Source organism: Acanthaster planci, linkage group LG02, assembly GCF_054643075.1.
Source record: "Acanthaster planci isolate LZ-2023a linkage group LG02, COTS_SCS, whole genome shotgun sequence".
Classification (NCBI taxonomy): domain Eukaryota; kingdom Metazoa; phylum Echinodermata; class Asteroidea; order Valvatida; family Acanthasteridae; genus Acanthaster; species Acanthaster planci.
In genome coordinates this window covers 9,449,536-9,462,766 of record NC_141778.1, presented here as the reverse complement: position 1 = coordinate 9,462,766, position 13,231 = coordinate 9,449,536, and the positions used below count along the sequence as shown (strand labels likewise).

The window sequence follows — 13,231 nt, the reverse complement described above, 5'->3', positions numbered from 1 at the left end:
AAGAATTGTATAATTGTCTTAGTGGGTCACAATAATCCCCCAACACATTAAAGCAAATCTAATCCTAAACATCCGACCAGGCGGCGCCGTCTCCGATGGGCCCCCGTGTCAGTGATGACCGTTCCAACGCGAACAACTGTGTGGTGTTTGCCCAACCAAGAGGGCGCTAGTAGTTTTTTCACTATCGATCAAGTGTTTAATTTTTTTTGCGCGGCGGCGCGGACGACTGGGCATGCGAAAAAAAAATGTGTACACATTTAGGGCTACGCCGACTGGAGTTCGTCGGAGGTAGAGAAGCTGCATTTCCCCATAGGAATCACTGAAGATTGACAGTATTTAGGGTGAGTTGTACTGTTGTGCATATTTCAGAATCAGAGGGTAAACTTTTTTGTTCACTCGCCATAACGTTGGCATGGTGGTACGTTAGACCTGTTTGCGTTGTAACAGTCAAGACAATTGCCGCGACGTGCATGACGTTACTACTACTAACTTCTTTCTACACTGTACACAAGTTGTACAGTGTGTCCGTGGTTTGTCACATGAAGTCGGGCAAGTTTGGCCATACCTGTTAATGAGATAACTATCAGGTACCAGTTACCTAATCATGCTTATTGTCAGACATGTCAGACTGTAAGTAACCATGGTAACCCGGCACTGGGAAAGAGGTCCATATTACTGACATCGTTTACCACTGAAAATTTTGAAATTCTGAAATTTAGGTGACGCCCTGCCTGTCCCTGTGCATGCATAATGAGCCAAGGCCCCAGCCGGGACAGTAGGGACCAACAAAAATGAAAAAATGTCTTTTCCAAGTGGGCCTAAATCATTCAATATTTTCACTGCTAAATTCTCCTTTAGTTTTGGGGCATGTTGTCACATTTTAGCTTACACGTAAATATTAAACCACTGCAAGGGAAAATGGGCCTACATGTAAGTTGGTAAGTGATGGAACTCTCACCTTGCACTGTAGGCCAAGGCAAGGGTAGCTCCATGGTAGGGCTAATATAAAAGCAATATTCTGCATTTCAAGTTCCATAAACATGCCAATCATGTTCATGTATTCATAAGAGCCCTTTCATGAGATGAGACTGGCTGCCATCCCTGATGGCCATTTTAAAAACTTGTCTGTGTAAGGCGGTAGAGTTCCATACATGGGCTTATTCATTTTCCCTTGTAGTGTACTAGTGTTTAATTAGCCATCAAAAAAGATGAAATGCTTTGATTAGTCAACTGTAGCAGGGAAACATTGAGGCACTTAGTCTTGGCATTTTCAGACCAGTTTCATGGGCTTTGTGCACATAGTGCGAAGTGATGCCCATTTATGGAACTCTTTCCCTTTTTATGTTCATGTAAGCTAAAATCTGTAGTGGCCAGATGCACAACTTTTTCCTCGCATTGCATTGCCGGTCAGTTACAAGAAATCTGTTTTAGCCTCAATATATACCTCTCCTTTTCAAAATGTTTTCCAGAGGTGATTATCAATATTGAAAGAAAAGGAGATTTATTCATACCGGTAGCACCTAAATCAAGAGATGGTCAACTTTCATGTACATGTAGTATACCCAGCATAAAATTTTAAGTTTGATTAGAAATCCTCTGCATCCGTTTCAGGGAAGACTGTCCAAGAATTGTAAAACTTTATAAGGTCACAAACCAGAAAAATCTTCCTGCAAAGTTTTACATTCAGTGAATATGGCACAGCCTGACAAGTACCAGGTACCAAAGTGTTAAATTGTGCAATGTGAATTTTATGCCCATCATGTTGTTGCTATGGCAGCAAAACTACTTGTAGACCCTCCCTAGTTTGAAACCTCCGGAGAGGCTCTGTACCTAAGTACTAAATAGATGAAGTATGGTCATCGACTTTAACATGTTTCAACTGTGCATTCAAATGAGGTTTCCTACAAAACACCAGAGCATTCGTGAGCAAGTCGTCAAGCATTAAGTAAATGTAAACGCCCAAGAAAAATAGCCAATTGTGTTTGCACTCCACTTCAGCCAGCTTTAGCGTAACTCTGTGATGACCCAAAATCGTGCTAGCCATTGTGAAAAACTGTTTGGACCTTTCATGTTGAAAATGCCCGTTGCAAATTCACAGAAAGTTGCCCTCTACCATGTCTACCTTGTTACGCCTCAGCATTAGTGCATCTTGCTAACTGTGATAGCTGTACATGTACATGTAGTTAAGGTATTCTTGAATGTTTAACTTGCACATTGTGTTCAACTGTCAAGTACATTTTACAATTAATGAGCTGCCTTGCCGTACACTGAGTTATACATGTACATGTACGTGTACCCACCTTTTAAATGATTGATTTTAGTATTTTGGGGCCTAAGGTTTGTGCAACTTACCCCATACATGTACATACACGGAGGCAAAAAGTGCTAAATTCCTCCCTGATGTGAAATACATGTACCAGTACATAACGAAACATTTTCCATGACAAAAAAATTCTGCTTTGCATTGTGATTATGATAGTAACTGAATGGTCACCAGTCCATAGATCAAGTGTTTCATTTGGGAGACCACTTTAGTCTCCTCTCAACACGCTCTATACATACTTATGCTGTTTATATAGGAACCCACAATGGTTCCACCTAGAGACTAGTCAAGGACCCTTGGCATTGTTGTGGCTGTTGTGCACATGTAACATGGCACAAGTGGGTAGAATTTTGTTCAATTTTACAGTTTAGCCATGGCAGGCCATTTGTGAAGCTACCGTAATTTTCCATTGAGTCAGAAAGAATGTGCACACATGTATGCATTTACATTGTACCTGTATTTATGCGTACTTTCTCTTAAATCTTCATTTCAGAGCAAAGAGTACCACCAGAGACCAAGCATTTTGGTTTATAATGTGTACATTTACAGTAATTCACTGAAGCACATTTTTATATTCAGTGTACCCCTTCTCACATAAACTTTCCTCTTTTGAATTAATTTCAACACTGTTAAACATGTATTGGCTATGTGCAGATGTAGAATGAATTTCTACATGTAGATAAATGTAATTTGTCTTTTGATAGATTGTTGTGTCGTCAAATTCACTCTGTGGTTTATAACAAAGGAAAAGTATGTAATTTGAAAAGAATGGGATAAATTTTAAGAACAGAGAGGCTGTCAGGTTTCAAGACATGCTCCAATCAAAGAACTGGACCTAATAATTACTGGTAACTCACAGTATAACCATGGTGAAAGTGGGACTCATACATGTATGTAAGTAACTTTACCGTAACGTCTTACAATATATACATGTACATGAACTTCTTACATGTTTACAGCCAGCAAAATGTACCAGTTCAATGTACATGTACTATACATTGTACTGTGCATCAATAAATGTGACACATTTCTGCAACTCTGCCCTTTGCCCTCACTATTTACGTTGCAATAATGTGTTGCTTAGTGAGCTCGCTCTATTATCTTTTAATATGTTGCATATAAACTGTAATCATTTTGTGATATGTTTGTTGGGTCGTTGCTTACAATAGGCATGTAAATGTACCGGTACCATACACAGTGAAACCTCAAAGCATTCTTGATTTTGTCATCCTCACTTTTTAGCAGATTCAACCAAATTAAATTGTAATGTAACACATATTATGACTGAGTATATGTACTGTACTCATAGTTTAGTAACCTCAGCTCCGCTTGTCAGGTTAGTACCGGTACATGTAGGTCACTGCTTCCAAGACTACTGGTACATGTAGTAATAAATGTATAATCAAGTCTCTAAGAAAAGGATTTGCCAATTCAATGAGTATTCTCTTGGTATGCCCTGATTGAGTATTGATCACACAGTAAATTTTTAATTACTGTACATGTAATCTAAATGGGTATGTCAGAGCTGTGCTGGTGTGGAATGTTTAAACAGCTTTCCCATATTATAGGTACCATACTTGTACCTGGTGAACTGATTGCTTTGTTGACTCGTTGATGAGTTTGTAAATGCAGACTGGAGGGGAGTGAAGAAGGAAGTTAATTAGTGCGATTGGCTTGTGTTTTGTTGGTTGCCAAGGAGTCAACGTGTAATGTTTTGTTACCAGGTTCCTAGTCTTGTATTCACACAAAGGTTGAAGATCTGACAGGCAGAATTGTTTTTTATTTGAAGAATTTTGGACCGTCTGTACAGGTACGTTAGATCTAGATTCTGCAGCTTTCACAAATTGAATTTTCTGGATTTGACTTCCAGTGGACATATGTAGTTCTTCAGCTGGTCTAAAACTATCAGAGTTTCTTAGGAATGTTAACATGTCTAGAGATGGTGCATTTAAATGTACATTGCTATTCACCGTTAGAGTATGCACCCCTGGTACATGTAAATTGTACACAAGGTTATGTACATTTGTGCACTATGTGCAAGTTCAGCTGAGAAAAGAAAAATCAACTTTTATTACAAGGTCCTGAAGGCCTTTCAGTTGCCCAAACTGTTTTAAAACTCACCATGCCGGAGTATGCTTTATTAGATAACAACAAACCACGCTTTGGTCAATCACCATTGACACTGGTGGCAGAAAGATATTGACTGTTACCACAGCCAGTCCTTGGCAATTCTATCAGACTTGAAAGGGAAAAAAATCAATATGGCCTCACCAGTTGAGAGCTAACGGCAAAAAAAAGAACAAAAAGGAGCACCGGGAGAATAACAGAGAGGTCCGTAATACCAACCTGGTGGCTTTAGTGAGAGCTTTTCATGTATATGCTGTACTGGTATGTAACTTTCCTTTTTAAACATGTTTTGGACCGAATACTTCAGGTAGTTATTGCTCTGGGAAATTTTCACACTTCTTTGAGTTGTGGAAAAGGATGGGATATTTTTTGTTACTGTGTTTGCACATTGTAATTGACGGTCTGCTTGCAGGAGAAATAAACAGGTGAGTAGAATCCTTACTCCCTGAGACCTAGAGTTTACTCAAACCTGCACATCTCTTCAGGGTAATGGACTGGTAAAAATCAGAATCTAACAATTGTATACGAGTTGTGTGAGAGTTGTTGGCTTGACTTTTTGGCCCAGTTGTTGAATTGCTGCCATGGTAACGAGTGCAACAATGGCAGCCATGTATTTGTTGAAAGGGTTGTACAGTTCTTTTTTTTTCAGTAATGTTGCACTGGCATGTGGTTGTAAAAAGTGTTTACAGAAATGCCGGGTGTCGTTGTCATTCTGAGACCAGGAGAAATGCCTGGCATTCTAGTGGCGAGTTTGGTGATTAATGAACTCTGTCCAAACTTTGCTTTGGTAAATCAGGAGAACCTGAGAAATCAGAGTTGTGTGTCTCCCTATTCACAGTGTAAAGTTTATCCCTCCCCGTCCAAGAACTCCCCACATTCTCTCCAACAATTACACGTACAGAACTCTCTGATTTTTTACTCAGTGGATTGACCCGTACTTTTTTGATGAATGACTGCAATGAAATATTTCAGGTTCACAGCAGCAATAATGGGGTTCTCTGGTTCTGCTGTCTGTTGAATTGCTGTCCCTCTTGCCACCAATGCAGAAGTACATGATTCCAAAGTATACTGGTACTGTTGAGATATTCCCTGGCTCCACATCCTACCTTAATCACCTTTAATTTTTACAATCTACATGACATGTACCGGTACATGTGATGTACATGTACATCAAACATGTACCGTTACTTGAAGCCACAAATTGGCATTAATTTGTTAAATTACCGTAATTAGTCGCTGTTCTGCCAAATTTTGTGTCTTTGTAGTACATGTACATGTGACAATGATTGAAAGGGGCAACCCCTTTTTGTAGTACTTCTGACAATGATTAAAAGGGGCAACCCCTTTTTGGAAGGGTATATTTCATGTCACCCCCTGATTTGCTACAGTACTTAAATTAAAAAGGCTTGGCAAATCCCATCAGATTGGATTTCTTTCCTTACTGTTCTGCCCTAGCATCATACCTGTAGCAGTCAGGGGGTGGCAGAAGCTGATATTAAGTTTGGCAAGGGCAAGTGGCAGTGTGTTTTTGGTACACTACAGTGTTACCAAGCTAATGGGAGACTTTGAGACACTCGGTAGTGACAAACCTACTGGTACCAGTCCTGTTTACCAGTTCTGAGCATGGATACCGTACACGATATGGGACCGACGGGTCCCTCCCACATGTCCAATCCTTATACATGTACACACTCTAGACTATTGTTACCTAACACATCCCCCCTAGAAGTCTAAAGAATTCCTGAGATTCCGATCAAACAATGACCAACACAGAGGGGGGGTTCTGTCCACCCCATATGTTGCATCATATGTGAGCATGCGCAGCACCTTGAAAAAGAATCGGTATGTTTCCTGCGACCAGCGTCTCAAAGTGACCCATTGTGGGCTCCCAAGCCAGTTTGTAATGTTGTACCCTGTATTTACATATCTATGGTCTCATCATTTTTTCTGAAGTACAGTGTGAAAAATCTTTGCCAAATGTGTTTGTTATGAAATTCCTCAGGACTACGGTATTTTGTTTAGTATTGCGTGGAATAAGCAGTGTGCAAGAGTGGATGGATTTTCTGCCAAAATGTCAGGGTTTCCAGAAAGTTTGCTTAGAAATTCTGCTCACCCCAAGCAACTTCATACTAACAACGACCTCGCTTGCTTGGTTGTTGATAATGACACTGGACTTTATCATTGCTTTTTGCTTGCTGCACACTCCCCTCCCCTGTACCGGTACATAAGAGTACAAGTACATGATTTACCGTTACATACATGTATAATTTGCATATGTACATGTATGTGCACAGTAACAGGACATGTACTGGTATGAAGTCGAAAAGAGAAGTTAAAAATTTATTTCATGAAGATTGACTAGTTCTTTCTGTCAAAATGTATTATTTTAAGCCAAATGTTTGCACTGAAAGATATACATGTATGTACCGGTACCAGAACCTGTAGGCCTACCGGTACTGTACCTACTTGTATACAGTAAAGCAAAGATTCAGTTTCCTTTGTTGTGCATAAAATGTCTCACAAAACAACTTTTAAAATATTCAAGTGTAAATTTCGACAGATGCATGAAAAAAAATCCATATGCATGTGCGGTAGTTGGGTAAACTGGGGTTAACAATGCCATGGGTTAAAAGGCCACTTGACTTGCTAGTAATTCCGCTGTTGAGAAAAATGACTACATACATGTACAGTATATACTGGTAGATGGGCAATTCCATGGCTAGTTTTGGTGGCATTGTAAGCATTGTTGCATCACTCTTTGGGCTTCTTCATGCACATCATCATGTGTAGGGATGAGTACCCCGTGAATACATCTTGCCAAGATTTGTGAAAAAACATAAAATCAAATTTAGTGATATTTGATTGATGAGCTGTACTTAGACATGTAATCTTGCCATTATCTTGATCAGCTACCGGTGTAGCTACATGTAATACCAAAAAAGAACAAGAGTAAAACATGTCTGTACAAACAGAGTTCCTTGAGGTGGGTTACTGTTGAGTAAAATTATATCATTTCTTTGATTGGTTCCTGACTCCAAATGTTTTGACATGTATACATGTATCATTTCTCAATTTCTCTCATCAGTTAAAAGTATTGCCAAAGATCTTAGGTTTACGTTACGGTAAATTACAGTTTGTCCACCCATCTTCGACATGCCGGCAAGTGAAAGCATGGAAGAGACTAGTAATCAAATAAAAAAGCTAAAGTTTCAGCACAGAAAATTGAACCTTTCTCTCTTCGACTTCATGACTAAGAGTTGAAATAGTCCTGTTTGCATAAACATTTACCTATACTCATGATATTGCCATGAGCACAAAGATTAGCAGTCCTGGAGAAATCACACAAACAAGAGAAGATTTTGACAAATTTTTCCTACCGGTACCTCCATGTAGCAACTTAGCATAACCTGAAGTTGCATTTGGCAGATCTATCTTACCTGGACCTTAGCCTGACCTCACTGAGTAAAGTGGGTGCCATGGTTGCGCCCTGTGCTGTTGCTATGGCAACCAAGACCATTGTTTACACGCAGGGGATCAAATTTTATTTGGCCCTGATAAGTGATGTGTAATGGCTTGAACATTCTGCCACTGTTTACATGCTTTCCTATGTCTGTTCTGATTAATTTGGTGCTCTTTTGGAAAATCTCAAAGAAATTCTGATACACTTGTACATGTACATAAAAGCTTTGTCTCAGTTCTCAAGATAATTGAAATGAAAAGTTAACCAAATACATACATGTATGAATCAACTCAAGGACTGGTTAATCAAGGAAACAAAACATAACTGTCAGCCCAGACTGCATCAACATTAGTTAAAGTTCATTTTACTGTGGTATGGATATTGGAGAAAATCTTCAACCAGTTACGTGTATGCAGTTTTTCTAAAGTATCATTCATCTAGGCCATATGGTACATGTACATGTATGTGTAAATAGCTGCTTGCTTACATTAAGTTTTGGATTAAATTGCACAGAACACCCTGTTTTGTCAACACCTTGCAAGAGCAACACTTGAAAACCAGGCTAATGACATGACCTACCAGAACTAGCATAACACAGGGCAACATTGCAACTTGCCTTGAACAAAACACTTCAGTGGTAAATGGCCCATTGGAGACTGAAGCTGAAGAATTATGGATTGCTGCTAGGCTGTCATGTAATCAGGTCTCAAGTGCTAATCCTAAGTGCCAATTCAGTCCCTAATCTCTAGATTCCCACCAGGGCAGTTTGTTAATCTCCCATTCTCTCTGGTCACTTGCCTGTGGCTATTTACTCAAGGTGCCCCTACTTCCATCACTGCTCACTGTTACATGCAAATCGTGTGGTACTGGTATGTGTGGATTAAAACTTAATCCTCACTACTGGTAACAGTTACATCATGGAGGGCTGGGGCACTGTGTATATATTGGATTTAAGGTATTAATTCATGATGGTTGCAGGATTGTGCCCGCCTGTTGTTATTGAGATTCAGAAACCTCACATGGTGACTACATGTAGCAAATGTATCAATGCATAGCGGTGCATGTACTGTAGTGTGTTTGTAAAGCTCTACTGTCCACTGACTAAATGCTACCGGTATGGTTTAGCAGTGTAAAGCTTGCTGTTTCTTTTGCATCAGTTTTTGAATTTGGGAATGAATTTATGGTACATGTAAACCAAAGAGCTTATACCGAGACCTGTAGTTCAGCAAACTAAAAATAGAAAGGCACTCCAGTTTTTATCCTGAAATATTCACATCCATAAAGTTATTGAAATTACATGTAGTTTAAACAATGAGTTTACTACAGTGTAGGTGAACTTCATGTACAGATTTGATCGATCAAGTTTCCTATGATGCAAGATATGGGGCGGAGAGACCCTCCCCCCACCTTTGTGTTGGTCATTGTTTGATCGGAATCTCAGGAATTCTTTACAGACTTCTAGGGGGGATGTGTTAGGTAAAATAGTCTAGAGTGTGTATAAGGATTGGACATGTGGGGGGGTACCCATTGGCCCCATATCGTGCACGGTACCGATATCTCATGTTTGCATGTTGGAAGGGACAATAACATCGCTTTTGACATGTTGAAGTTTTTTTTACGTACTGTGTAGTTATCCATTCTGCATCTACTTGTACTGTACTGATATGTGAACATGTACCGGTAGCTTCCATTCATTTCTCCAATTTGAACTTTTTCATTCACTGTACATTTCTATCAGGTGTGCATGGTTTCACACACCTTATTTCCTGTTCATTCGACTGAGCACATGTCACCAACTGAATTTCCATTCACAGTCAATTTTCTCCAACTGAATACACATTTCCCGCTCATTTCCTCCAGGCCAGTGCAATGGCAAAGGCAATCTGACAACCACTCAAATAACCCCTTACTTCTAACAAACCCCCTAAAGTGGCCATATACACCATACAAAAGCCCAACCAATCAATATCAACAATAGACTATCTGGCAGAGACCTGTAGACTTCAGCTGATGGCTACAGGCGAGGTATCCAAATCTACAGCGTAATCAGGTTATAAGCCCTGCTCCCGGACTCAGGACTCAGTGTCGTTGCTTGGACACCAACTGTAGTAGGGAAGCACATGTGTAGGCGGGTTCCATGTTGTTCCTGGTTTGGCCTGTTATTTAGCCCCAAACTCTCATACAAATAATGTACATCTGTACATGTACATGAAGTGCATCTGGTGAAGTTTGTAAAAGTCCTAGTGAAGTCAGGCTGAGATGTCACACCAAGCTGTTTAACACAGATTATTTGGTAAGGTTGTATCTGAATCTGTTGACAACTGCCAGTATGTACATGTGTACGGTACATGCACCAGTACGCTGCACATACATGTACATGTACGTCGTGTAGGTTTGCACCTACATGTACATGTATAGACCACTCTCATTTTGCCTACAACTTGTATGGGCAGCCAACGTTCATGCAGAAATATGGAAATTTTGGTTGGTTTTCGTTTTTACCTCCAATTCGTTCAAAAAGAACATTCGTCTCATTGATTTTAAATAGGGTTGTACTTTCATTTGGTATAAATTTAATAGCACATGTACGTGTATTATTATGTAGCTGGTTTTCTGATATCTGCATGGGATTTTTAACAGTTTGAGAATTATGCTTTTACTTCTGTACCACCCGCCAACCATAGTTTTAGCAGCCACTTGGAATGGAGGAAAAAACACGACTGTGATGTAAAAAAAAGCAGACCCTGTTGAAACTATCCGCGGACACACCGGTACATGTACTACTAGTAACAACAGATGCAGTGGTACATATGGAAGCCTATTTCGGACATGGCCTAAGCACTGAAAATCTCTGCTAAGCAGAAACAGTTTGCTGGCAAAAAAAAGATGTTATTCAGTGTGCATCTCTTATCACTGGTTTCCCGCAGTATTTTGCTTGGCACAACCATTTGTGTCGCAGCATGTTGTAGCAATTTGTTGTACCGGTTCAGTGGACTGTAGGAACATCGTTTTGTTGGAGCTACATGTACATGTACTAGTACCAACAAATTGATGTTTTTTTAATTGATAAAGTTCAAGAAACGTTTCTTAAATGTTGGCAGACAATTTCAGGTATATTACCATACACACTGTACAGGTACATGTGGCAAACAAAAATGGATAGATTAAAAATTTGGAAGAAATATTGTTTGTGGAACATCTTGTTTATTTACAAGAAAAATCAAGTTCACAAAGGTCTCTGTAAATGTGTGTAGACATGCACTGCACATACTGTAGGTGAACTTTTAAATGTACACTATTTAATATGAATGATGTTGTTTTTCCCTGAATACTACTAATACCGGTAGTTGAATATTTTCTGCTTTCTCAACAGATAACTCTGGTTACTGAGTGAGTTATGGACACCAAGTATTGGTAACGGTGCCAATATGCCACAGGTTGCAGCTTAATCTTCAGATAGCCACCATGTTGGACAGCGCCCTTGCTTGTCAGACAAGTTGCCAGCTGCATCATGTAGCATCTTACAAGTCAAGGTGACACCATCACAGTCACAACTGTGGCTGTGAGACTTTAGACTGGATAGGAGCCTAATGGATGGGTCATTGACCTCAGGTTTGGGGGAGGAGGATAGAGAACATCCTCCATCATCCCTCTATTCAGCCTCCAAAGATCATCCTCATTTTCATGCCGCAGAACGACATTTTCAGGTTTCACCTAATGCCCAGGATAACCCAGTAGCACAAAGTCCCGTAGAAAGTTCAACCCAGATTCACCCATCTAGGAAATCACCCCTTGGAGAAAAGCCATTGCTAGTTCAGCCTGATGCCCAGGCACACCCAGTAGCACATTGCACTGTAAGCAGCCCTACCCAGGCACCTCCAGTAAGAGAATCTCCCATAGAACATCATCGTGCAGTACACATTGGTGAAGATGGTCCTAAGGATCATCTCAGAAATGGAGTCAGACAGTCATTACCACATTCTAGGATGCATCCATCAAAGTCAGCTTCTGAGAACAGGAAATCCAAGCAGGCAGTTCCAGAAGTGTTGCCCACCTCAACAACATCATCATCTAAGAAATCATCTAAGAAGTCATCCAAACATTCATTAACTCACAAAATATCACCTAGGCTAGATGGCGACTCCCAATGGACAAACCTGTCTAAAGAGTCATCTGTGCCTAATTGGTCAGCCATCCCCAATGAGGTGTTTAATCAACAAGAGCCTGTCACTTACAAAGAGGCAGCTACATGTACATACACGGCCACGCCCGTTTCCACTGAGTCGCCCATTCCGAAAGACTCGCCCATACGCAGGCCAACGGCCGAGCCATCCGTCTCAATGCCCAAAGTGTCACCAACTCACAAAGCCTCTCCCACACACAGGGCTGGGTCCCAGGGTGCCACGCCCACCAAGGAGAGGCACGCTCGCAGGACCATCAATGCCAACAGCACAAGAACAGTTGACATGGAAAATGAAGTGACGGGGAGGACATTGGAGGAGGGAAAAGAGAGGATGATGAAGATGATGGAGAATGGGGCAAGGATGCGGGCCATCATGGAACAGGAGATACAGCGGTTATCCTTACAGAAGAGAGAGGTGGTCATGAAGGATAGAGTTGTGGGTAGGTACCGGACATGTAATTCTAGACTTCGTTAACCCTAATTTAAGGAAAACTACTACATGTACGTGTACATGCATGTAAACTAAACCAAAAGTGGTTGGTCTGCCTATGTTATCCTAAATCCTGAGAGTTACCCAAAGCTGATTTGAAGGAACAGAAAAAGGTTTGCTTTGTATTTTTGTAATTGAAAAATCCTTGACAAACTGATGTGGCATGGATTGAAGCCATGCTTTTGTGCTTGATAATACAGTAGTCTGGACTACTCATACCCTCGTTTAACCAGTGTCAGCTTGGCATTGAAATGAATCAGTAGCCTAGACGGTGGATCCCAGTGTTGTGGTCAAGACCATCACAAGACCAGTCACAAGTAAGAGGGCAAACAATGGCAAAGTAATGCTTTTGTTTGGGTTCTAACTTCATTTGAATACCGGTAGCTTGTAACTTGAATTTAGGCTGGAGGTTTGTGTTGGTCTTGTGAGTGTCTTGTGGGGTCTTGTGATAGTCTCGACCACAACACTGGTGGATCCCACAGGTGTATTCGATGAAATACCATTACGTGTACCTTTCATTTGCAACTCGGGGACAAAAATTTGATCAAATGCATTTATAATTTACAAAAACAGTCATGCTGAGACTGTCTTTGCAAATTGAGTGGTAGCAAGTACTGTATGAATGTTTAGAATCTACTGGTACCAGTA

At 40.5% G+C, this 13,231-nt stretch overlaps 1 protein-coding gene across 21 annotated transcripts in view; it reads left to right on the top strand.

The window, feature by feature from the left end:
• Positions 1 to 200: 200 nt before the first annotated feature.
• LOC110987635 (uncharacterized) overlaps positions 201 to 13,231 on the top strand; it is a 41,763-nt gene continuing 28,732 nt past the window's right edge. For 20 of the 21 annotated variants that reach the window (XM_087132774.1, XM_087132765.1, XM_087132771.1 and 17 more), the window contains exon 1: positions 11,289 to 12,533. In XM_087132774.1, the coding sequence (XP_086988900.1) occupies positions 11,501 to 12,533 (1,033 nt within the window). In that variant the 5' untranslated portion in view covers positions 11,289 to 11,500. Of the gene's footprint in view, positions 342 to 11,283; positions 12,534 to 13,231 lie in introns of those variants that run through there. The other variant, XM_087132775.1, reaches the window with a different exon arrangement.